Source organism: Gopherus flavomarginatus, chromosome 4, assembly GCF_025201925.1.
Source record: "Gopherus flavomarginatus isolate rGopFla2 chromosome 4, rGopFla2.mat.asm, whole genome shotgun sequence".
Taxonomy (NCBI): Eukaryota; Metazoa; Chordata; order Testudines; family Testudinidae; genus Gopherus; species Gopherus flavomarginatus.
In genome coordinates, this window is record NC_066620.1 from 42587819 (window position 1) to 42615190 (window position 27372).

The 27372-nt window shown below is 42.8% G+C and overlaps 1 protein-coding gene across 1 annotated transcript in view; it reads right to left on the minus strand.

The window, feature by feature from the left end:
- Nucleotides 1-27372, minus strand: part of MTA3 (metastasis associated 1 family member 3) — a 213261-nt gene that overhangs the window by 127676 nt on the left and 58213 nt on the right. The window contains exons 5-6 of the mRNA XM_050951856.1: nucleotides 19007-19070; nucleotides 17903-18020 (exon numbers count right to left, since the gene is read on the minus strand). Of these exons, the coding sequence (XP_050807813.1) occupies nucleotides 17903-18020; nucleotides 19007-19070 (182 nt within the window). The remainder of the gene's footprint in view (nucleotides 1-17902; nucleotides 18021-19006; nucleotides 19071-27372) is intronic.

Below are 27372 nucleotides of genomic sequence, written 5' to 3' on the forward strand. Positions count from 1 at the left end.
TTATCTATCTTCACATCCATCGCTAATCATTTTGTACTTTTTCTGTATTTCGTTTAACACTTTACAAATATTTAATATACAGTAAAACAAAGGACCAAAATTAAATTAGGAGCAACTACACTGAAATCAATGGAAATACATTGGTATAAAACTGATGTGAAAGGAGAATTAAACCCAAATCTTTAAATACTGGATGACATAACTCCTGCAACTATCTGTCTAACTGGGGTACTTTTCAAATTAATTTAGCAATGCTGCTCCTAATAGGCAGGCTTGGATTAACCAATATGCACTCAGTGCACTTGCACAGGGACCAGTGGGGAAAAAAACAAGTGGCACTGTCGCCCTACACACCAGAACAGAATGCCACTTACTCACTCTGCAACCTCCATGTCATGATGGAAAGGCAGCTGGGCCAAACCTGAACAAGTGGTGCAGCTTGGCACTTACCTCCTCCCACCCTAACCACCAAACTATCAGATGGCTCACCACATTCTCCCAGAAAGTCAGGGACACACACCCCCACATCCTAGTTGAGAACCTCTGTTCTAGAGGGGGAGGGGGAGAGGGTGGAACCCTCTGAGGAAGTTTTGCCTAACATGGAATTATCTTTTATATCACGTGCTCTGTCTAGTTTAAGGAAGGCGTGTTTGGGGTGGGCAGGAGATTTCTATAGTGCACAGGGCCCCAACATTCTTTAATCTGAGCCTGCTAACATGAGACACAATAGCATTAAGAATTGTGAAATCAAATCTATTTTTTTATTTGCCCCCAAGCAACTCAAAACTGAGCTTTTCATTTACATGAGCCAGGCTCAAACCAAAACCTTTAGTCCAGGGGTTCTCAAACTTCACTGCAGTACGACCCCCTTCTGACAACAAAAATTACTATTACCCCAGGAAGGGGATCAAAGCCTGAGCCTGCCCAAGCCCTGTCGCCCTGAACTGGAGGGCAAAAGCCAAAGCCTCACGACCCCGGGTGCAGAGGGGTTGGAAGGGGACAAATAAAACTAAACCCCAAGGGCTTCAGCGCCAGACAGGAGACCTGTAATCTGAGCCCCTGTGAAGTTCCAACTCAAAGTTTGAGAACCTCTGCTTTAATCCAAGCAACTTTCATGGTGTTCAGAATCCAAAAAGACATTCACAGCTGAACTTCATACCTGTCTTCTTAGCTGTCTAAACTGCCCAACCTAAAACCCTAGATTCACAATACTCCCAAACATTAGTAAGTTTGAATCCAAGTTTTGCAGATCAGACCTAACCTGTCAGTCCATTAAAATTAATATTGTTCTCACAACTGATCATGTGACATGGAATACGAGGTGGCATGGAGACAATGAGAGTGGGTTTCTCCCAAATACCCTCTTCTCTTCTAGAGAAGAGCCAAGTTTTAATGTTTTTTTAAAAAATTACTTAGAAAAAAGCTTTTTCAACAGCTGAAAGAAGCAGTAGTTAGAACTTTCCCAATCTCTGTCTTCCTTTCTAATCATTCAGCTGTTACAGCTGCATCAATTTAAAAAACAGCTTCCCTCAAGAAATCCAGTAGAAAAAGTGTAACTACCTGAGAAAAATGTACTACTTACTTTGAATATTTTCTAATCCTTTCTTACTTTGAATATTTTCAGAAGAACAAGGGAGATTGCTGGCTTTTACACTGGGGAGATTGCTGGCTTTTATACTGAGGCTTTTGATGCTTTTATTATTTTGTTCCTCAAAAAAACGAAACTCCGAAGTATGTCTGTCCTAAAGAACACATTTTCTCATTGATACAGATAATGATGAATAACCAGCCATGGTCTTTAATGTCTGTTATTCAGTAGTTAATTAGACCAGGGTAGACCAGGTTCCTATCATCAGATGGGCTTATTGACCATGTTTCTGTGGCTTAGTCTAATTATATTCCATCTCTGTTTGGTTCTACGGACTGAGAGCAAGAGCCTCACCTTCCCTTCTCCTCCTCCGCCCAAGCCCTGGCTAAAAGGACCAGAATGGCATACAGGGGTTCTAGAAGTCCCAGAATTCAAGCTTGAGGAAAAGGAGGCACTGTGGAAACTCCTTGCACAGGAGACATGCCGAAGAGTGTGGAAGAGATTACAGGCAGCACTGCAGCCCATATAGGGTTGCCAGATGTCTGGTTTTCGACTGAACCAGGCAGTCGAAAAAGGGAACCTGGCTACTCCAGTCAGCACAGCTGACTGGTCCATTAAAAATCCAGTTGGCAGCACAGCAGAGCAGGCAGGCTCCCTGCCTGGCTCTGCGTGGCTCCTGGGAAGCAGCCAGCGTGTCTGGCTCCTAGGTGGAGGGGCAGCCAGGGAGGATCCACATGCTGCCCCTGCCCGCAGATGCCGCCCCCTACACTGGCTCCACAGCTCCCATTGTCTGGGAACCATGGCCAATGGGAGCTGCGGGGATCGTGCCTGTGGGCAGGGGCAGCACGTGGAGCTCCCTGGCCACCTTTCCACCTAGGAGCTGGAGGAACATGTTGCCACTTCCCAGGAGCCACATGAGGTCAGTGCCTTCCGGAGCCCACATCCCTCACCCCAACCCCCTGCCCCAGCATGGGGCCTCCTCCCACACCATGAAACCCTCATTTCTGGCCCAAGCCCAGAGCCTCTGCCTGCACCCCAAAGCCCTCATTCTCAGCCCCACCCCCCCGAGGCCCCTCCTGTACCCCAAACCCCTCATATCCAGCCGGAGCCCTCACTCCCTCCTGTACTCCAACCCTCTGCCCCAGCGTGGTGAAAGTAAGTGCGTGATGGAGAGATGAGGTATGGAGTGAATAGGGGTGGCGCCCCAGAGAAGGGGCAGGATGGGGGTGGGGTCTCACGGCAGGAGTGCTCAGTTTTCTGCAATTAGAAGGTTGGCAATCCTAAGCCCATAGAGCAGCCGTAGAAAACTGCCATAAGTTAGATAAGCTCACAAGATGGTTTAAGTGATCCAAGGGGCATCTCCAGTCCTCGAGCATTCCAGGATTAGTAAACTGTACAGCTGGCTTAACGCAACCTCAAACTCACTCCTCCTGAGCCATGAGTTGTGCGCCACACCTCTTAGGTGCAGCACAGAATTTCACAGAGGGCTTGTTTACATTTAAAAACACTAGAGTGGCACAGTTGCACCACTGTAACTCTTCAGTGTTGACACCACCTATGCGGACGGGAGCTCCCATCGGTATAGTTATCCACCTCCCTGAGAGGCAGTAGCTAGGTCAACAGAAGAATTCTTCCATCAATCTAGCACTTTCTACACAGGGATTTAGGCAGAGGTAAAAGTAAGTCAGTACAAGCCGGTAAGACCCCCGTGCCCTTTAAATCACCGGAAGAGCCCTGCAGCTGCTACCCCAGCGGCAGCAGGGCTCCAGTGGTGATTTAAAGGGCCCAGGGCTCCCCAAGTGGCAGGAGCACCGGGCTTTTTAAATCCCTGCCGGAGCCCTGCCGCCCAGGGGTAGCAGCGGCAGGGCTCCCACAGTGATTTAAAGGGCCCAGAGCTCCGCGGCAGCCAGAATCCTGGGCCCTTTAATTTGCCCCCAAACCCCAGAGCTCCCAGCCACCTCTGCAACTGGTAACTCTGGGGTGATTTAAAAGCCCTGGGGTTCCCAGCCACAGCCGGAGCCCCAGGGTCTTTAAATCATGAAAGGCCCTGTCTCTTCCAGTTGAGGCCATGCACCCGCTCAGGACTCCGGCGTACCAGTAAGTCCTTGGTCTAAGTTACTTTCACCCCTGGATTTAGGTCAATTTAACTACATGGCTCAGGGTGTGGATTTTTCTAATGTAGGTCAGGTCCAAGTCTTTAGGTGAGACACAGAAATGGTTCAATTATGGCAACTGCAGTATTAACTCAGTCGCATGGTGCATAGGTTGTATTTTTGATTATCAGTTAGAAATATACACACTGAATGCACTGTGGGGAAATTAACATTGCCATTTTAATCCTAAACTTTGTATTTTGTAATTCTTCTGCATTTTAACTTTATATTCCATTAACCCAAGCTTTTGCATTTACTTTGCATAAAGGTAATTGAGAATGACTAAATTCAAGAGACAGTGGCTGGAAGAGCACATCATCATGCTCCACTTATGTAACTGAAGGTCTGTTTTTCTTAACAGACTCAACAGAATCTCTTAAGACTCAAGTGGCAGATGTGGAAGACTGATAATTAATGAAGAATCAAATTGTGAAAAATCTAAATTCTGTGCCACAGCCTGCAATTGCAACTAAAATCAGTGATTTCTCACTTTGATTTAAATCAATCCATCCTGTTCAAATAGATTTATAGTTGTGGTTTTGCTCCCTGACTCTGCCACACTGCAAAAATAAGTACGCCGCCAGCCAACTTCTAACATCAGGACAGAGGAAAAAAAAGGTCTTTTTGATGAAGTGATAGTTCTCAAACTGTGGGGCTCACCTCCCTGGCGAGGCTTGGGCATGCACCAAGAGAGGCACTATTTACATATTTTTCCCCTAGTAGTCCAGGGTTTCTGTGTGAGCTGCAGCCAGTGCTGCAGCTGCCACTAGAAGCTACTGTTGGGAGCCTCGTCAGCTAGGACTGGACTGCAGTTCTGACCACCCCAACAGGGGGTGCGACAGGGCTTGCCAGCTCCTGCAGTGAGAAGCTGCTCCCTACTTGTGCAGAGTAGGAATGCTGCAGCCCGAGTGGGCAGGTGGAGCAGCGGGAAGGTGTCTTGGTGGCAGCAGCTGCCTGCACTGGAGGGGGAGATACAAAGGTGAGCTAAGCGTGGAGACAAAGGGCAGGGATCCGGGACAATATGTGCCTCTCCTCTCCAGCCAACAGCACTCTCCCCCATGCATGGCTTAGGTCAGGGCAGGGTCTCAGGCAAACAGGAACAGCCTGCTGGGGAGGAAGCTGAGCTGAGGACAGGAACATCAACGGCATACTGGGAAGAGAGTAACACAGGGAATTGAGCCCAGTGCAGAGAATAGGCCTGGCAGGTATCAAGGCCCATGGGAAGGAGTTGGGCAAAGGTGGTGGGCAGGGAGCTTGGCAAAGAGGGATTTGGGAAGATGAAGCAGAGCAAGGGGCAGTGCCAGGGAGGGTGCACAGGAAACTGGACAGGGAAAGGTGTTGAAGGAAGGGTTTTTCCCATCACTGAGAAGTAAAAGGGAAGAGAGACCTCCCACGTGTGGATTTGTTGGACATTTCAGATTGATGACAGCACTTCAACTTTATTACTCATATTCTTGCAATTTCTCTGATTCCCAAGAATAATCCTAAATTATGACCTCTGTCCTGGAGCTATGCAAGAGCCTTTCCTTTCCTTCCTAGCCTGCCTCCTCAGAGTTCCAAACAGACATGGATCCTGAAGTGCACTACAGGCTATAGCAGCCAGTTTTTTATACAGTACCATTACACCTTTATTGTCGCTGCTCCCAAGAGATACTGATTGTCACATTAGAATTTTTCATATTTTCTTTGTATTTTTAGATAGATACAGATTATATTTTCTTTGTATTTTTAGATAGATACAGAGGGGTAGAATCTATTTACAGTATCATTCTAATTGGGCTCTGCCACTGACTCTGTAGACCTGAGGGAAGTCACTTAACCTCTGAGGTGCCTTACTTTCCCATCTGTAAAATGGGGATAACACTACCATTGTGAAGATTAATGCGATAATGTTAATAAATTGCTTTGAATGCAACTAGTGTCTCATTATTGAACAATTTAAGCAAAATAAATGATAATGTTTATCTCTCTAGTGCAAACAAGCCGTTAGTTTAAAACATACCACTTTCCTAAAGCTGCAGCAGTTGAACCTGCCAGTCATGCATTAAAAAAAAATTGTTGACTTTAGGATACATAAGAACCCAAACTCCTAAGAACTGATAAACATCAGCAAATACATATAATTTATTTTATAAATATACAGTACCATGATTGGGGGGGCTGAAGAGCAGGGCCTGCAAACAAATTTCTGCAACAACTCTCCCTTTGGGATCATATAGCAACAGCTGTGGGAAGCTCAGAAAAGTAATGGAGGCCTGGCCACCAGGTCAGCAAACTGCTCAGGCAGCCTAGCCCCACACACCAAAAGCAAACCATATCAGGCATGACCTCTGCTAAGACCATGGGTTGTACAAAGAACAACAGTCCAGATATGCAAGCACCTGACACCTTGCTTCTGGGCTGGGGGAAAGAGGATACTGTCTGTCCCAACTTTTGCACTGTTCTTCTGTCCAAAGCCTTTTTATTTTGGCTTTGGGAGAGGAAGCACCTACATTTTATGTTCTGTAAGAAATATTAAAATGTTACCTTGGTAAAGGAATAATGCACTGTGCAGTGTGCAGTTATACGTAAATAGAGGCTCTTTGTGGGTGCTAGAGTCACTCAGCCATTTGTCTCCTCCTACTCAAGGTTTCTATGCATCTCCCTACAAATGCACTCCCTACTGGCTGCTACTGCAGACTTCTCATCATTAGTGATGTCATCAAACAACTTTCCATTAGCCTAGAAATAAGGCCAGAAAATTAGCTCAATCATGCATTGCACTGCTTCCCAGGAGACAAGAGTTTAGAGCAGGGGTAGGCAACCTATGGTACGTGTGCCAAAGGCAGCACACAAGCTGATTTTCAGTGGCACTCACACTGCTTGGGTCCTGACCACCGGTCTGGGGGGCTCTGCATTTTAATTTAATTTTAAATGAAGCTTCTTAAACATTTTAAAAAACGTATTTCTTTTACATACAACAATCGTTTAGTTGTATATTATAGACTTATAGAAAGAGACCTTCTAAAAACAATAAAATGTATTGCTAGCACGCGAAACCTTAAATTAGAGTGAATAAATGAAGACTTGGCACACCATGTCCGAAAGGTTGCCGACCTCTGGTTTAGAGTTTAAAAGGTCAGTCTCTGGGTCCCAGATCAGACTAAGTTGGGAGCACTGAATGTGACACTCAACTCTGGGGAAAGGGAGGGTCTGCCTCACATTGATACTGTAGCATCCCCCTCCTGACAAAAATGGATAGTAGCTTCTCCCCAAAGCAGGCTTAGTTCATAGGCTAAATTGTAAGATGCTGTTGAAAGAAAGGCTTAATTGAGGAGCAGTCAAGATCCAAAGTAACACTTGTTAAACTAAAGGTGTTATTTCAAATTGATTTAGCTAAACCAGTGCAAAAATCAGTGCAGGCACTTTTAATCAGACTTAAACCTGGTTTATATTAGTTTAGCTTAATTCAGTAAGGAACCGACTTAAGCTAAACTGATATAGCACAAAAAAAAAAGAACGTTATTATTGTTGCAAAAAATCAATAAAATGCAAGAATTAAGGTTGCCTGTGCAGTCTTAATTCCTCCTTCTTGTGTGTCTCCTTTATGATACAGTCTTTAATTACAGGATTACATATTTTTTCCCACAGACTGTGTATTTATTCTACAAGGCTCCGGCCTCATTTAGTCTACAGAATGGACAGCGCTTGCTTAATGAGCAGCTATTCATTGTTTTGTTTTCCCCTTGTCCAGTGAGTGGCCCAGGTTTTATTTATGGCACACTATTCAAACTTTGCTCTGAATACAGAATTATTTCCTCATGAACGTTTTTATGGCGCTCATCACTTATAGATATGAGTGCTTCATATGTATTAATGCATATATTTTAACAGGGATGAGATGAGGTGAGGGACCCATATTATCACCATTTTACAGACTGGCAACTCGGGCACAGTGAGGTTACGGTCAAAAGTATCCACTAACTCTGGACCAGGGCTGGTTTTAGGCCGATTCCCCCCAATCGGGCCCTGCACCTAAGAGGGCCCCGCACCTTAAAGAAGAGCACCTAACTTAGGCACCTTTTTAATTTTTATTCACTCAGCGGTACCTCAGCGGTGGGTCCTTCACTAGCTCCAGGTCTTTGGCGGTGGGTCCTTCAGTGCCACGGAAGACCCAGAGTGAAGACCCGGCGCGCCGCCGAGTGAGTCATCCCTACCCGTCGAAACTATTCAAATTGGGCCCTGCACTTCCTAAAGCCAGCCCTGCTCTGGACCTCCAATTTGAGACATCTAGAACCTGATTTTTCATAGTATTTAGCCTTATATCGCATTTTATATGATCAAAGAACAGTTCCCAGCTTCAGTTGCAGCTATGAGTGCTCTGAACTCCTGCAAATCAGACCCCAGGCTCTCAAGTCAAGCACCCAGAAAATGAAGAATAAATAATAACAATCTTTGAAAAGTTTGACTAGCTGCTTAACTAGCATTGCATAGGAACTCTGTGACAGGCAGGAATAGAATCCAGTTCGCCAGGGCAGCATTCAACTGCTTTCACCATGAGACTGTCTCTTCTCTTCCTGCAGTCCCCTGCCTCATTCACTACACAGCTTCCAACTTCTGCAACAAATGAAGCAGGGGTCCTGTACAGAAACCAGATTTATCCCCAGAGCAGGTCCATCCTGTGCACTGAATGAGGCTGGGGTATTATGTGAAAAAAAAGTATGTAATGAAAGACTGCATCTTACTGCACATGCACAAGGATGCACTGGCAACCTTAATTTTGGCATTTTCTAACATTTCAGTGCTTGACATTGCAACGTTAATAATAATGTTTTTAACATAGCTTTTGTGTATAAGTCCTTCATTTTTTTTTTTAAAGGCAGACTGAAAAATCAGAAATTCCACCATGTGGCATCCTATTGATGCCCACAAGGATAATCAGCAGGGGTGGATCCATCACACAAATCTATCCCACTTGAGATAACAAAGTAGCTGATAGCAGCAATAGGTTATCATCCTTTGTTTCAACCAGCACCAGAGGGAAGTAACACCCTTTGCCATCGCCCTTCACAGGTATGTGCTGACAGCAGAGAAATGGCGAGACTCAGAAATGATGATTTCCATTCCAGCCTCTGCAGTGGAGTGTGCTCAGCTGGGCCCAGACTCTTCTGTCCATTCCCCAAATTTGACCCCTTCTGTCCTGTCCACTTCAAACTCTCCCCAACACACTTCCAGCTTCTCCACCCCAGTCTCTTCGCCCAACCCGCTTTCCTACCCATCCCCACTCCTTGTCCCCAGTCTCCTTATCCAGTGGCTTGTCAGATCTGCTCCCACATCCTTCCCCCTGCCCCAATGGTTTCCAGACCTACTCTTGTCCCACTAGCTCCCATCATTTTCTCCACATAATCTCCATTCCCTATTTCCCTCTCCAGCTCCCAGTCCCAATCACCTTGCCCAGCCAGTCCCAGTCTCCTCCCAACTCCTGCCAACTTCTAATCCCAGCTGTGTGTGTCCCTCTCCCAAAAAATTCTTCCAGTCTCTTGTCTCAATCTACTGCTCCCAACCCCAGTTCCAGCTCTTGTCCACATGCCTGGCTGCCAGCAGGGGCACCACAGAGAAGACGGGAGAGACAAGCTCTCTTGCCTTCTATTCTGGTGACCAGCCCTAGTCTGGCTCACAGCCGTTCAGAGCTGCAATTGCAGGGAAAGTCACGTTCAGCCCTGAGTGGAGGATGCCTAGTGCAGATGGAATTTTTGGAGTTTTTAGCTGTGAAACCCTAGCAAGTCTTTACTGAGCATGTGCAAGTCGTGATTTTTTTGAAGGTTTATAAAACTTGGCCAAATTTAGACAGATTTTCACACGGACACCAAAAGGCACATCCCTCACACAAAGGCCACCCCCTTGCCAAATTTCAAGTCCCTATTCCAAAGCATGTTGCTTTTTTTCCAAAGAAAAGGTCATCTGTACTTTTAAACCAATGAAAAAACAATGTATTTTTCACTAAACTCATTCTTAGAAACAACTGAACTGTTTTGGCTGAAATTTTCCAGAAGAATGCAGCCTGAGGCAGACAACCAAGCCTGGAAAATTTCAGCTCAAACAGTTACAGTTTAGTAAAGTTATTGCAACTGAAAACAAGATTTTATACTTGGAAGCGTCAGACAACTTTAAGAACAGGCAGTGTAATGAGACTGGCTTAAACTGAATGAAGAGTGTCCATTCTGTGTTTCAAACCACAGAAGGGCAACTTTGGACAGAGATAAGCCCTTAAAGGAGGAAGGGTATTGCAAACTCAGTGTTGTGCCACCACAGGAAAATATGGTATTTCCTCCCTCCTCACAGTGTTAAACAAGCAGCAAAATAAAGCATTTGACCCCAGTTATCGTTGGCCCGGATCTTGTCCTAGCCAAATTCTGCTGCAACATCCTCAGTGTGGAAGATGTAACAGAAAAAGAATCCAGACTGCAGTTACATGTAGTTAGAACAATGGTCCCCAAACTGTGGAGCGCACCCCCCCTAGGGAGCTATGGAGAAACATTTGGGGGGGGTGGAGCAGGGCCCTGGACAGCCCCTATGGGGGGCAGCAAGGGAGCGCTACCCAGACCTGTTCCACTCCCAGCTCCACTCCAGCCCCACCCCAGCTCTGGTCCAGACTCACCCCCAGCCTTGGCCCCCAATCATGGCCTGGCCACAGCTTCCGCTCCTGGCCTCTGTCTCAGCCCCGCCCAGCTCTGCTCCAGGCCCCAGCCACGCCCCCAGCTGTGGCCCCAGTCTCAGCTCCCTGTCTGTGCCCCTCCCCTTCCCCTGGGAACCACAGCCCTGCTCCTGGCCCCAGCTCGGGGGGGGGGGGGAAGAGGAGGGGGCAGGACCATGAAAAGTTTGAGGACCAGTGAGTTAGAAGCAGTTGCAGTGGAACATTACCAAAGGGTTTTTCCCAGTAATTCCCCACAAAAAATGTTATTAGCAGAGTCAAATCTATTCTTTTGTGTGCCGATGTCAAAAGTTAACTAGGTCATGTTTTCGCTCTACCAACGGACTACTGTAATTCTTGTCTAGCTGGGAACTCAGGGGAAATCATTCACCAGTTAAGACTTTTTCTAACATTAAGCATTTTATTGAAGTTTTATTAGAGGAAAGCACTTGGGGATATATGAACAATAAATACTAAAGGAACAGTGATTCCTCAGTCGACCTCTGCCTCAATCCTACAGTAAGAATCCAACAGTCACAGGAACATAACTCCTGTGATTCTCAAATCAGGATCTGGTCTTTAATATGTCACTACCTGTACGCCTACACTGCAGCTGGGAAGTGTAATTCCCTGCTCAGGCAGATGTACATGCACTAGTTCTGACCAAGCTAGCACAATAAAAATAGCTGTGTGTCTGCAGCAGCATGAGCACCGGCGCCAGCTAGCCATGGGTTAGTCTGAGGTACATATCTGGGTTGCTAGACCAATTCCCTGCGGCCACACTACTATTTTTAGCACACTAACTTGACCAGAACTAGCAAATGTATGTGTAGCCAAGTGGGAAATGACACCTCCAGCTACCGTGTAAACTTACCCTTACAGGGCACAGGGGACATTTATTTTCTTTTCACAATTATAAAAATAAATGTTATACTTTTTTATAATAGTAACCGTTTGGAATCTGGAAACAAGTTGGGGTTTTATTTCCTGACAATATGTACACATACTTTGGTTTTGCAGTGGAAAATAAATGCCGGGTGCAGAGCTTCTAGTTTTTTGTTAGTTTTTTTGGGAGGGCTGAATCCCCACTTAAGTGGATGGGGATCTCCAGACAAGGAATGCCTATTACTCATCTGTAAGGCTACGATTTTGTCATGGATATTGTTAATAAAAGTCATGGACCAGTCAGGGGCAATAAACAAAAAATCACAGAAGCCGTGACGTGTTCCTGACTTTTACTAAAAACATCCCTGACAAAATGAGGAAAGAGTAGGGTCCAGCACCCTGCCCTCTGCGCCCCCCAATCCCCAGCAGCTGGGAGTTACAGGGACTCCACTGCCCAGTGGCTGGGAGGAATCCCCTGCCGCCCTGCAGGGCTGGGAGCTGCGGGAGGTCCCCCACGACCCACAGTGGCAAGGGAGCTCTGGGGGACCTCCTGCCAACACTGAGCAGCTCCGGGGTCCCTCTGGTGCTGCAGGCTGGGAGCTGCAGGGGGAGGGAGGGAGAGACGACAGGAAGGGGGGAGGACAGCTGCTCAGGGTGGCTGAGCAGCTGCAGGAGAGGAGTCTGCCAGCAGCAGGAGCTTTAGGGCCCCCTCCCCCGCCCACTGAGCAGCTCCGGGGTCCCTCGGAGCTGCAGGGGGATCCCTGTTGCTTGTGTCAACTGGGTTACTGCAGGGTCCCCCACTGCCAGCAGCAGCTGGTCAGTTGCAGGAGCCCCAATGTCATGGAGGTCACTGGAAGTCATGGATTCCATGACTTCTGCGACCTCCATGACATCATCTTAGCCTTACTCATGAGAGAAGAGAAATAACATTCAGCTGTAGATGACAACAAACCTGACAAGGGCCTGCAGCTCTTTCTGGAAGCTGTGCTAAGACAGTACAAGTTGTTACCAAATAGCTATATGTTCTTATGAGTTCATAACTATTAAATAAATTATTAACACAAAAACAACCATCTAAAAATAATTTACTATACTGCTTTAGAAGATAAAGATCAGCCAAATCTACAATAGCCTCATTTTATGTGAGGTTTTATTAATTTTTTTTTATTTGTTAAAAGGAAACTATGTTTTTCATCACAAAAATTAAAATGAAATACAAGTGAATCTAATTTAACCATAAAAGAAAGTCTAGGAAGTACAATCAGATCTTTGGTTTGTGTGCTACATAAAGTGTTTCTGGATTTTGCTGATCTATATTATCTGTGGAAGAAAAAAAGTTAATTTCAAGGGAAACAAAATCAATATCCATAGTACAGAGACAGGCACCAACTCATTTTTTGTGCCTGAATAGGCCACTGAAAAATGTAAAACACTGGAGGCAGACACAATGTAAATCTTCATTTGTTAAAATAAAAATCCGAATTTTCAGTTTACAAACCTTATAGAAGCCATCATTATGTTTATAGCAAAACAATTTGGTTCTTATAGAATATGCGTAGACATTTCACAATTCAAAGAACTTTTCCATTTAACATCCACTTTGTGACCAGCCTTCTGAAAGCGAATCTGAATTAGCATGCTTTCAGTGCTTTCGTTCAGATTTTTATGACAGTAACCATTCAAAACAAACTGATGGTGCATGTCACTAATATTTTTCTTTTCTTAATATAAGGTATGGGAGGATTTCTTAAAACTTCTGTTTACTAGTGACTTATGAAGAAGGCATTTTTCCTCTACTTTTATTCTCAACTGCCCCTACATACTGCATCTGAATGAAGTTACTAACATTCTGAACTTACTGCATAGTATGACTAGATTATCTAAGGCCTAAATTTTTCAAAAGTGACCACTGATTTTTGATGCCTTGATTTTTGGGTGTCCATCTTGACACTTTAAAGAGACCTGATTTTTAAAGGGTGGGTGCTCAGGACTTTCTGAAAAATTAGGCTCGTTTAAAGTGTCACAAGTTGGGCACCCATAATCATTAGACACTTTTGAAAATGTAGGCCTGAATTGCTATTTCAAGATTCACAAGTTTTCACAAGATCCCATCTTTACAAGACTTACTATTTTATTCCATAAATGCTATTCAACCAGCTTTTTTCAGATTCCATTCTGTGAATGAGAATCCTAGTTGTTAAAATAACCCTAGCTCACACACAGCATTTTTCTTCAGTAGATTCCAAAGAGCCTTACAGAAGGAGGTCAGTAGCATTATCCCCATTTTATAGATGAGGAAACTGAGGCACAGGGAGGTGAAATATCACCCAGTAGGCCCGTGGCACAACTAGGAATAAACCCCAGATCTCTGAATCCCAATCCAGTGCTCTAGCTCCTACTCCACAGGGATCAATTTTGCTATAATTCAGAAAATGGTGCCAGGTCACATGCAGAGGCACTCTGACAGCTGAGATGTGTTCTTATGCCACTCGGAGGTTGGCACAAAGAATCAGGGGATATATTGGCTCCCTTGTCCTCCAGGAATACTGATGGACTAATTCTTGCCTACATGACAGCCTGAAGATCTCATCATCCACTATACTTCTGGGATTAACAAACTCTGCAAGAGCAAGGCTTGTAACACACAGAGAAATCCTGGCTCCAAGGAACTCAATGGGAATTGCAATGGAGCCAGAGTTTAGATCATAGAGTTTATAAGCACCACAAAAACTTTTTTAATGTTAAGGAATTTAATTTTAGAAAAACCTTCAGCTCTAAAGAAAGCTTCTGTAGGAAGAAAAGTTACTACATAGGCTTTAATCTACTAAATAGATATTATCTACTATACTATTTTAGGATCCAATCCAACTCCTATTAATCTCAATGGCAAAACTCTAACAGACTTCAACTGGAACATACCTAATGTCTAGCAGACAATATCCTAGCTCCTAATGTCAGCAAAAATTCTACAGAAAATACATATTACAAATATTGAAAATGAGTATACTGTAAACAATCCATTTCTGACCTATTGATCTTTTGAAATTAGCAATAATTAGTTCTTAGTGAGGACTAGACACCTAGAAATTTTGAATTTTGAAACCCCACGTATCAAATTAATGTGAACAAAGGATCTTGAAGAGTTAGTTTGTTATTTTACCATTCAAAATTATATTTGTCCACCCAATACAGCTGTATAGTTGATTAACAGAGTTTGCTCAAAACTGGGGGAAAAAATTCCCTTGAGATGAGGCTAAGAATAAATATTTTTAACCCAAAAGAAGAACTGTTCAGAAAGTTATGTAGACATGAAAATACATTTATAACCAAAGTCACAACGAAACCTTAATGGTCACTACTAGGTGACCATTATAACACATTTTCACCCCTTGCTTCAATACTTCCTTATACATACATACTATGTACTCCCCTTACCATAAAGTCTCTACGCTTTTTTTAAAATTAATGGGTGCAAATACATATTTTAAATTCTGACAATGACACATCAATGCTCTTTTTTTTTAAATTTCAATTCACAACAGCACAAATTCACAGTCCATTTTAGTCAATTTCACGGTCATAGGATTTTTAAAATAGTAAATTTCATGATTTCGGCAATTTAAATCTGAAATGTCAGGGAGTTGTAACTGTAGGGTCCTCACCCAAAAAGGGATTGTGGGTGAGTCACAATGTCATTGTAGGGGGAGGTTGCAGTACTGTTACTCATACTTCTGCACTGCTGCTTGCAGCAGCGCTGCCTTCAGAGCTGGGCAGCCGGAGAGCAGCGACTGCTGGTTGGGAGCTCAGCTCTGAAGACAGAGCCGCCACTAGGAGCAATGCAGAAGTAAGGGTAGCATGGTATGGTATTGCCACCCTTAATTCTGCACTGCTGCCTGCAGAACTGGGCTCTCAGTCAGCAGCTGCCACTTTCTAGATGCTAAGCTCTGAAGGCAGCAGCGCAGAAGTAAGGGTGGCATGGTATGGTATTGCCACCCTTACTTCTGCATGGCTGCTGACAGCAGCGCTGCCTTCAGAGCTGGGTGCCCAACCAACAGCCGTCATTTTCCAACCACCCAGTTCTGAAGGCAGCGCAGAAGTAGGGGTGGCAATACTGAGACCCCCGTGCAACTCCCTTTTGGGTGGGGCCCCCTCATTTGAGAAACGCTGGTTTCCCCTGTGAAATCTGTATAGTATTGGGTAAAAGCACACAAAAGACCATATTTCATGGGGGGAGACCGGATTTCACAGTCCGTGATGTGTTTTTCATGGCCGAGAATTTGGTAGGGCTCCAGATATAAGTGTCATACAAAAACCTATGTTAAAAGAACTCTTTTACGGTTGTAAAGTCAAACCATGAAGTTGTCAACTGGACAAGTGCTGTATTGACTGATCATTGGGTACGTAATACCTTATTAGACAGAAAAGGAATTTGTTAGTAAGTATGGGCTCTAGATTGCATTTTATATTCTCCTTTGATCTGTATCCATATGTTTCCAATCCTTATAGGTGCATCTATTTGGATTTTTATCTTAAGCTTTGTCAACTAGACTTCTATTTGGTTTTACTATAGACATGACTAAGGCTTGGTCTCCACTACAGATTTATGTTGGTATAACTATACCACATAAATCCACACCCATGAGCGATGCAGTTATACCAATCAAACTCCTGGCGTAGACAGTGCTATGTCAACAGGAGGGCTTCTCCTATTGACACAGCTACTGCCTCTTGATGAGGTGGATTACCTACTCTGACGGGAGTAGCTCTCCCATCCGCATAGATGGGATCTTCAATCACTAAGCACTGAACTGCACCACTGTAGCGCTGTATGTGTAGACAAGTCCTAAGTGCTGTGGGCTAAGAAGAGTGTTGAACTGAGGTGAAGCTAGTGAACTGAGGACACTGCTTCCACAGGCAGCAAATCTGCTTGCACTGAGAGTGCCCAGCAGTTGAAGGACTCAGGTATAAGAAAGTGAAGTGTACAGACAGGTTGGAGAGGCCTATGCCCCAGGGCCAGAGCAGAACTCTGGGGCTAACTATCTCCACTGATTTTGCCACAGGTATTCTCTGCTTTGCCCCAAAGACTCAGTTAGGGAGCCTAAGGGCTGGGCTGTGCAAACTACTAGCCTGCAGAGGGAAAGAACAGGGCTTGTGAAACCTGAATGGAGCACTGATATTGCCAACAGCCAGTTGTTTTGGGCAACTTTCCCCCCGTGAGCACAGACAAGGTTCTCTTGTGCTGTAAGAGGGGATAGTGATTAGCTCTGTACCCAAAAATGTCACAGTCCCTCTCTATCTATATCCTTAGTAAACATTCTCTTTCATCATATGAATCTTTATATAATAAACAAATTATTTGGTTCCCTACATCAGGTCCATTGTATCATATTCCAGTTATGTTTGTAGCAAGCCTATATTCTTCACAAGCAACGCCGAAAAAGTTTTTCCATGACTACCTTACCTTGTCAAGTAGCTAATAAATAAATAATCAAAATAACAACGCATTGATCTGCCACACTGCATCTATAATAAATCAGTCTACCTTTCTTATTGAAAAAAATCATTCTTCCATTATACAGTTCATTAGACAAACTTTGAACAATACTGCTTTTAAAACAAACAAAACAAGCAGCACACTTGACAGGAATAAAAGAGCACTTTAGCATTCCATTAAGGGTGCAGCAGTCCTGCATTTCATGTGCACTGGAAACTCCCATTGACTTTGTGCTACTGGTATGAATTTCATAAAAGTGCTTCCCTTATCAAGAAATAAACAACACCCAAGATTGTTAGGAAATAATATTTATATCTTAGCCATTCCTCAGGAAAACTGCTTCCTTTATTACCACTCTAATCAGAACATAAAACTCAGTAACAAAGACTGTTCATAACATTTCCAAAGCCAATATATGTGCACTAAAAATAGATGGCAAACAGTTCACACCCATCACAGTACAAATCAGCTTTAAATATATACCAGATGTAAAATTCATATAAAAACAAAAAATAAAAGTTTATGTGTAACAAAAGATTAATAGAAATTTTAAAAATTCCAACTACTTCAGCAAGGTAAGAGGACCTATGATTTTCAAGATGTTCTAGGGAAGAAATGTTTATTTCAACCCTGCTACAAAACAGACAAGAAATACTAAATACCACCTTAACCCTGGTGTAAGTTGATAATTAACAAAGGGGAGGTCATGCATTCAGCATGCAAAGCCTTTTTAGGAGAGCACACATTTTTCTTTTGTATTGTTGTTGCTTTATAGTGTCTATAATGTGTGTCCTTAAGACACTTTTTCCTGTGAGGCCTACCTGAAATGAGCCAACTGAACCAAACAAATGGTCAATTAAAAAAAAATAAATCTTAATTATATTATGACGCACAAAACCTCACCGGGTCATAAAGTCCATTCACTGGTTACCCAATGAACCCTCTTTTGGTGCCCCATTATATCTAATGTAGTTTTTTCTGTTCCTCACGATAGGGAACCAAGATATTTCTGTTTTGGAACGTGCCTATCTCACCTTTGCAAGTCAATAGAAATAATAATGTGATATGTTGATTTTTTTTATTTTACCATTCAACGGCCAACAAATATTTACCTTCAGCAAGCATGTCTGGTACATCTGCTTGATATCTAGGTCCCACTCTGATTTCTCCTTTGTCTGCTAAAAGTGTTTTCAGTGATGGATCATATACCAGCGAATAAAAAAAAGTATCCTAAAAAGGAAGATATTTGCAATAATATTAATTCAACTGTTTCATTTTACTTTAAACCTACAAACTTCTTTCATTTAAAAATTATAAATACAAAAAAGAAACTCTACTTTTTCAATATCAAATTCACTTGTACTGACCTTCCAAGCTCCCTTTTAGGGTGCAAGACATGGAAATAGAAAGCCTACAAAATATATTAATCTCCATTTTAGTGAATACAGATTTAAGTAAATTTAATATTGTCTCCCTGTTTAAATGGTTTATTCAGTCTCTTGTAATGAATACAAGTATTTGGAAGACATTTCATAAGAGTGTATGTACAATATTAAAGGTACAATGATCAGCTACTTATGCCCAGAATTTGGTATGTCTGATGAAATCTATTTTCTGAATTTTACTTTTTTCCCCATTAATTAATTAAGCTCTCATAAAGATTTTTACAAATTACAACAAAGCCCAAAACACTATTAATTAATGAATAAGACCTACACAAAAAAGCACTGGTGTGCCCTTTACCTCTGCTGAGTGGAGTAGCAGCTTATAAACCATTAATGGTGCTGGTACACAACTATGAAAATGAACTCATACTGATTTCAAACCAAAAATGTGTTTGCCCAATATTAAAATAACTAATAAAACCACTGAAAAAGGCTTTTTATATTCAAGGTTTTATAATAATATTTTAAGCTACTTTTTAAAAAAGCACCTAACATATCTGAATGAAGTGTATATTTTAATTTTTATGTTCAGGTGACAATAACTATTTAGTTGACTATAATAATAAAAAGAGAGAAGATACAATGTATTAAATTACTTTAATACATAATACTTATAAAGTTAGGAGGTATTTTCACCAACCTCTAACAAGACATTCAATACTGAATTTTTTTAATTGTATGCATTTACTAAAATCCTACTATAAATATCAGAAGATAAATATTGGGATCTATGGAGTCGAAGTAAACAAAAGGTTTAGTGATGTGTGTTACCTCTTTATCAAGATATGACAACACAGATTCTGTCTCATTCAGAAGGGCAACACTGCATTTTCCCCTATACAAACAAAAAAGAACAAGTAAATTTTTTTTAAAGCTAATAATTTTTTAAGATATATAGATATAGATACAGATATAGATATAAAAGGTACACAATTGTAAAGTAAATACATTTTACAGTTAAGGTTTCCGTTTTTAGTTTGAAAATATAGTAAAAATGTATATTGCCACATTTTAAAACAAAAATGGAGTATAAAAGGAACAAACTGAACAGTTTACGCTGATCTAAGCACTCAAAAGTGTATATAAGCAATAGTCTACAAGATGTGGGATCAAAGCTTTAGTTGAATGATAGAAGAGCAATGATAGAAAAACAAAACCCAAAGCGAACAGTAAATACAACGAAATAAACATAAATTCAAAAGAAATGCAAACACAAGACAGACTAATTACTTTATATACAAAAGTGGAAAGGTGGGTTAACAGTTGAGGAAAATTAACAAAGGTAGGTCAAAATTCTTACAATAACTCCACCAATTTTGTGAAGCACTTTGAAAGATTCATGTTTTCACAGGATTTGCTTAAAGCGAATTCAAAGTATGTTTGTTTGAACTTCTTGGATTTTGATAACTTATCATAAAATGATTTTTCAGAGGGCTTCCTCTCTTATAATCTAATTTGCATTTTAGTTACTGAATCCCTGCTCAATTCCAGAATAACTGCAGAAAACACACCAACAGAAAATAAATTCAGGTTTTTTTAAATAACGTATTCAAGTGTTTGATATATGCTCTGGTAACTTCAATTTTCCTATACAGCAAAGGGAAGTGAATAGAATGTAAATTCGCACACTAGGATCCATTAGTAAAATGCCAGCGATGTGCCGTTCACAACGGAATACTACCGGAATTTCCACCTGTTGCTGCTGCTGCTACTACTACATCATCTGTATCTCTAAGTACTACAAAAGAAAATGTTTATTATGATGATACACAAATCAGCAAGCGCTTTCTAAAATTAGTTCTGAGTTACTCTCTTCATGCTTCCTCAGCTTTTTGCAATACAATATTTCACACCAATTAATACCTACTAAGCTTTATGAAGTAAAATATGTTCTATGGGTCAGCTAATAGGGGTCTATAGGATAGTGCTCACCTAGAAGCACCCACCATACACAGGAGACAACTTTTTTCTGAGCTGGTGAATGCTCACACCCCTGCCCCAAAGTACCCACCCTAACTCCACCCCTCCATGCCCCTACTGGACCCTTCCCCAAATCCCCGCCCCCACCCTCTCCCCCAAGCGGGGCACATTCCTGCTCTCCCTCTGAGGTTTGCTAGGCGAAACAGCTGTTTTGCGGCACAAGTGCTGGGAGGGAGGGGGAGAAGACGCAGCAGCACACTCAGGGAAGAAGGCAGAGTGGAGGAGGGATGGGGAGCTGCCAGTGGATGCAGAACACCCACCAATTTTTCCTCGTGGGTGTTCTATGCCACCACATTCAAGTTTTTGTTGGAGGAACACTATATGATTGTTAGATTTGTGCAGGGGTTACCAGGAAACTGCGTCTCCAACACACACATACACACCTATTCCACCCTCAAAGACCAGTCTACATGAAAATCTAAGCAAACAGAAAATTTTCTTCACATGCCATGATAAAAATATTACTAAGGACCGAAATGATAGTACTTCACTAATTCTTCCTAAGATTTCTGTTTTTTATTAGAACATGGTCCACAATGGATACGTCAGTACATGAGGCTTTTTAAAATATGCTCTAACAGCATGAATAACGCACGGAAACTGAGGTGCCTGGCCATATGCCCAGTAAGGAACCAAAACATTGCTTCCCCAAAAAAGGAACTCCTTCAGGACTAAAAGGGAAGAGCTAATTGCATTAGCTTAAGGCTGTGGATGGAGCCTACAGTAATATAATAAAATAAATAATGTAACAGAGCAGGGCACAGGGAAAGATTCACAACACAGAACCTGGCAGAGAGACTACTCCAGTACAGCCTTGAGTAGGAAGCGCAAAGTAAACCTTCTCCAGAGCCAAACACTTATTAACTCAGCTCACCACCTCCCACAAGATATACACTCTTTCTCTCACACCCATAAAATTCTTTAAATCTATTTTTTTTTATAGCACTAGAAGCAGCTCAAAAATATTTGGAGACTCTGTTCAGTTAAGCACCCAAAAGCTTGGATTCTTATGTGAACTCGCTGAACCTTTGAGACCAATGAACAAAACTACAAACAAACAAACAGCATTTTTTTACTTTTCTGATTCCTTAACTCGCTTCTGAAATTTGTGGCCTATGCCTGTCCCAACATTTCAGCGGTTCGAAGACTAGATGATATAGAACATACTTTATGTTCCCCTTTAACACAAGACTATTAGGATGGTGCATTCTGCCACAAGACTGAGACAAAAACCTCACAACCCAGCTACAAGTCTATAGGAGAAAAGAATGGGGCAACCACTGAGACTGGATGGTTTAATTAAACTCTCTATTATGGTTACATTTACGCTAACATTTAGTAACTGCAACAATTTCAAAGGGCACCAAAACCTAATTACTGATTGTTCCAATTAAGTTTGCATTGTGGTCTATCAAACCATACAGGGGTGTGTGGTTTCTCTCTCTGCCGCCACCGCCACAGTCATTCTATAACAAACACAAGCTGATGTAACTGCTACAAATTGCTTTCAAAACTTCAAGCATATATATGACCTCAGACTCCAGAATGAAGTTATAGTCTTCATGGGTCTTATCCTGCTCCCACTGATTTTAAAGAGTGCAGCACCAGTCTCTATTATCAAGTCTACTTAACCTATTGCTGCAAGATGCTGAGTGCCTCCTACTGACTTCAATGGATCAACTTCCAAAGGGAACTGTACAGCATCTGTTGCTTGGTAATAGGGAAGACAGAGCAATTCAAATCCCAGATAATGGTATCAATTCATTTTAACTTCAAAATAAAACTTTAAAAACACAGAACTGGAATTAAATAAAGAAATGAAGATAAGGCAAGAGACTCATTTAACCTAACTGTATTTTCACATTTCTCTCCAATACTTTCAATATACCTTTAATTTGATCCAAATCTCAAATCTATTATGCATGTTAGTTTCCTCTGTTATGACTAATTTGTCAAGTACAGAGGTTTCAAATGACAAATAAAATCAAAATGGAAATAATTACTTATAATAAGAAACATTTTACATTTAAAGAACAGGTTAGAAAGACAACTTGAATGCTTAAATTTATGGAGAACATTCCAAATACAGTGAGAAGCTATGGGCAAAGTTTAATTGCTAACAAAAGCAGTATTGTCTGGCCAGTATTCAGATGTGAGAGTGTCTCCCTTCCCTTATAATCTAGCTGTAATACTTGACTATACAACTTCATCTTTTTGACTGATTTCAATGGGAGGATCTGATTCAAACAAATAGCATGAGATGGCCCCTCTGTTTTAAGAAAACTTAATTTCAAGAAAAATTTCAGCCTTGGAAGGCTTTGACCTATTTAATCAATACGAGAAGTTCTCAGATTTGTTTTTTACACCAGAAGAATCAATCAAATATTGTTCTTATATGAAAAGAGAAGGAAGACTCTCTAATCTCTCAAATGATGTGCAAATGAAACCTTCAGGCCCACTCTCAGTACTGGTGATGAAGTTAACTTTTATGTCGATTTACAATTTAATTTTCATGAAAACGAAGTTCTCTCTTAAGAACAGAAATGAGCATTAAGAACTAGTTAATATTCACACTGGTCGTGGGTATAAAGTTCCTTAATTCACCTAAACGCACATCCAACAAAAGCTACCATCAAGCCAAAATCATAACCTAAGTAGACCCTCAAATGGCAGAAACTATGCATCTGTCAAGCCTTTGAGGATCAAAAGAAGAACAGAGAGAAACACCACCACTCTAAGGGTATATACATTTCGAGGTCAAATATTGTCACCTGTTTCCTATGAGCCACTGAAAAAGTCTGCCCAAATTGCTTTTAAAAATAAATTACATATGGACATACCAGTTGGATCATTTAAATGGTCAAATGTTTTATTACACTGATAGGATCCAGAGATTTTTTGCAAGCAATGTTCAGCACTACTGATGGTGGTAACAAGCACTATTCTGATAGTAAGTGGGAACTATTTTAACCAAGTAAGGTTAATAAAAGGTTGATAACTAATCAAAATATAGTAAAATGTACAGTTTACAAATATTTGGTGAAAATGTTCTACCGCCATGTTTCTTCCTGATAAAACATTCTATTCAAAAATGTTTTACTGATCTAGTAGGAAATTAATCCCTACATGAGTAGAAAATTTAATTTGCCATTATCTTGTTAACCATCTCTTAACTTGTTTCTTGCAACGATCAATAATGTACTTTTGTCAAACATTCCACAAAAACCAACACATCCATGAGACCATAGCTTTTTAAAATAAAAAATGCTTGATTTAAATGAAATCCACATTAACAACCCTCTTCTTTTAAAATCCCTTCTTGTTTCAGAGCCCTTTACTTTTAAAACCATTTCTTCCTAGAAGGCTCCAGTCAAATCCTGTTTTATTACTCCTTACAAACTATTTTTTTTAAGTTGATGAGTAAAACAGCCCATGGGATGTGTATCTTCTTTTAATGAGGCTCTCGTGAAACAGCAGGTACATAAACAAAAATTACAGCAAGAAATTACAAAAGAAACAAAACAGTATCAATCAAATCATAAGAATGGAAAAGGTAGTCCTGTGTGCTATACCCTCCCACATGAGCTTCCTAACACAATTTGGATATATTCTGGATAAGAACAACGTGAATTTAAAGATTTTCAGAGTTCGTTGCCCCTTTTGGTCCAATAAAAATTGCATTCCCACCAAATCAATTAAACTTGTAATTTATCTGTCAGTTGGATACACATTATAAACCCTATGCATGAATGAGAACACAGATTTCAATAACCAGTAAAATGTCCTATCCAGGTGAATCATAGATGGGAACTCAAATGCTGTTGTGTTCACCGAATTCAAGATCCTCCACATTGCTATGTGCAATGATTTAGCTAAATTCAATTGTAACAAGGTGGCAGAGTTTCCTATCCATCCACCTTGTCAGTACATATTGGGACCTGCATGGGAATGATGACTGATTGTTGCTGATTTACCAAGACAATCCCACTCTGGACATAAGGGAGATTGCAGTGGGTCTCTAAGCTGAAGGAACCAGGTTCTAGGATTGAAAGGTAATGGGAGGAAACCTTAGGAAGGGCTTTGTTTGATGAAGAAACTTAGTTTGAGCTTTCTGTTTGATACTGTTATTTCAACTGCCAACAAAAGGATGAGGGGTGAGGAGCTGGAGCACTAATCCAGCATGCCTGCATTCTGTGCCCCGTCTACACTTAAAATTTATACTGGTATAACTGTGTCAATCAGGGGAAAAACGCTATCCCCTTCCCCACAGCAATACAGGTATGCCAACAAAACCCTCAGTGTAGGGGCAGCTATGCCAACAGAAGGTGGCTTCTATGCACATAGCTAATGTCATTCAGGGAGAATATACCAGCAGAAAAGACAGTTACCTGTTCTGTAACTGGTGTTCTTCGATATGTGTTGCTCATGTGCATTCCACATTAGGTGCGTGTGCTCGCCACATGTATCGGTGCCACAAGTTTTTCCTTCAGCAGTATCCGTAGGGGAGCGGCTCTGGCGCCTTCTGGAGTGGTGCCCGCATGGCACGATATAAGGGGCGCCACCAGCGCCCCCCACCCTCAGTTCCTTCCTGCCAGAAATTCTGACAGTGGGGAAGGAGGGAGGGTTGTGGAATGGACATGAACACCACATCTCGAAGAATACCGGTTATGGAACAGGTAACTGTGTTTTCTTCGAGTGCTTGCTCATGTCTCTTCCACATTAGGTGACTTCCAGCAGTTCCTGTGGAAGTGGATAGGAGTTCACAGTGGCGCAGATTGTAATACAGCTCTGCCAAACCCAGCGTTGTCTCTGGCCTGCTGAGTGACAGCATCATGAGATGTGAATGTGTGGACCAAGGACCACGATGCCGCTCGACAGATGTCCTGGATCAGGGTGTGTAACAGGAAAACCACCAAAGATGCTTGCGCTCTAGTTGAATGGGCCCTGATGATTGGCAGCAGTGGGACCTTTGCTAGCTCATAACAGATCTTTATACACGAGGTTATCCAGTTGGAAATCCTCTGCAAAGAAATCAGAAGGCCCTTCATTCTATCCACCATAGCGATGAAGAGCTGGGTCGATTTACGGAAAGGCTTGGTATGCTCCAAGTAAAAAGCCAAGGCCCTCCAGACGTCCAGCATGTGCAGATACCTCTCCTCAGCAGTTTTGTGCGGCTTGTGAAAGAACACTGGCAGGAATATGTCCTGGCTCATGTGGAAGGAAGATACCACTTTCAGCAGGAAAGCTGGGTGGGGCTGCAGCTGAACCGTGTCCTTGCAAAATACTATGTAAGGCGGTTCTGAGGTCAAGGCCTTAATCTCTGAGACTCGTATCACCAACGTCACCGCCACCAGGAAAGCAATCTCCCAAGACAAGTAGGAAAGGGAGCAGGAGCCCAGCGGCTTGAAAGGCGGGCCAGTGAGCCTGGAGAGGACCAGGATAAGGTCCCACTATGGGACAGGGGCCCATACCTGCACGTAAAGCCTCTCGTATCAGTGGGTAGCCTTGTTAGTCTGGATCTGTAAAAGCAGCAAAGAGTCTTGTGGCACCTTATAGACTAACAGATGTTTTGGAGCATGAGCTTTCGTGGGTGAATACCCACTTCGTCGTATGAATCTCGAGGCCCCTCAGGAACCTGACAGTCATGTCATGAGAAAGGAGTGTCTGACCTTGGATTGGCTGGTGGAATGTGGAGATGGCTGCAAGGTGCACTCTGATGGAAGAATGTGCTAGACAGTCACCTAGTTCATGAGCCGCAGTAAGTAGCCCAAGATGGGCTGCACTGAAGAACGCAAGGGAGAAATGCCGCATTCCAACATCCAGTGAGAAAACCTCATCCACTTGGCCAGTTAAGTTAGAATTGTGATGGCTTTCTATTTCCTAGGAAGACCTAGTGGAGATCCTCCGAGCAGGTACACTCCTCCGGGTTCAACCACCGAGCATCCACGCCGAGAGGTGTAGAGAATAGAGGTTGAGGTGTAGAAGCCGACCGTGATCCTGTGACAGCAGGTCCAGACAGTAGAGAAGGAGCCAGAGAAGGGTCACTGCCATGTTCATGAGCGTGCCAAACCAGTGCTGGAGAGGTCACGCAGGGGCGATCATGATAACCTGTGCCTTGTCCCTCTTGATCTTTACTAGGACCCGGCTGACCAGAGGGATCAGAGGGAACTCGTACATCAGACCCTTGGCCTACGACGGGAGGAAGGCATCGGAGAGGGAGCCCTTGATCGGGCTCTCCCGGGAGAAAAACCCATGGCACTTTCTGTTTTGCCTGGTGGCAACAGATCTACTTGGAGAGTTCCCCATCTCTTGAAGATCATGCAAGTTGCCTCCGGGTGGAGAGACCACCCATGGTGAGAGGAGAAGTTCCTGCTGAGGTTATCTTCTGGGGCATTCTTGATGCTGGGAAGATGACCAGTTTCCAGATGGATGCCATGGCCGATACAGAAGTCCCAGAGATGGAGAGCCTCTTGGCAGAGAGCTAACGAGCGCGCTCCTCCTTGCCTGTTGATGTATAGGCCATATTATCCGTCAGGACTCTCACTACTTTGCCTGACAGGTACAGTAGGAGGACCCCGCAGGCCAGCCAGACCACTCTGAGCTCCTTGACATTTATGTGTAACGTTGTCTCCTCCGTGGTCCACATCCCCTGAATCTGGAGATGTCCGAGGTGCATCCTCCAACCGAGGTCCTAAGTGTCCGATGCTAGCTCAACAGATGGAGCGGGACTGTCAAACAGGACTCCTTCCAGGATCTTCTTAGGATCAGTCCATCAGTGTAGCGAGGTGAGAACCACCAGAGGAATGGTTACAATCTTTTCCAGGTGGTCCCTGGATTGGGAATAGGTCAACGCCAGCCATTGTTGCAGGGGCCTCATGCGAAGCCTGGCATGGCAGACCACCTATGTGCAAGCTGCCACGTGGCCTAGCAGGCGCAGGCAACCCTGGCCGTTGTCAGGAGAAATGCGGACACTCCCGGATGAGGTATATCAGGGCCTGAAACCTGTCTAATGGCAGGAACGCTCTCACCCGGATCGAGTCGAGCACGGCCCCGATTATCCTTTGAACTGGCACTAATGTGGACTACCGCCATGCACTTGGTAAACACCCTTGGTGCTGTAGTCAGGCCAAATGGAAGGACCGCAAACTGGTAGTGGG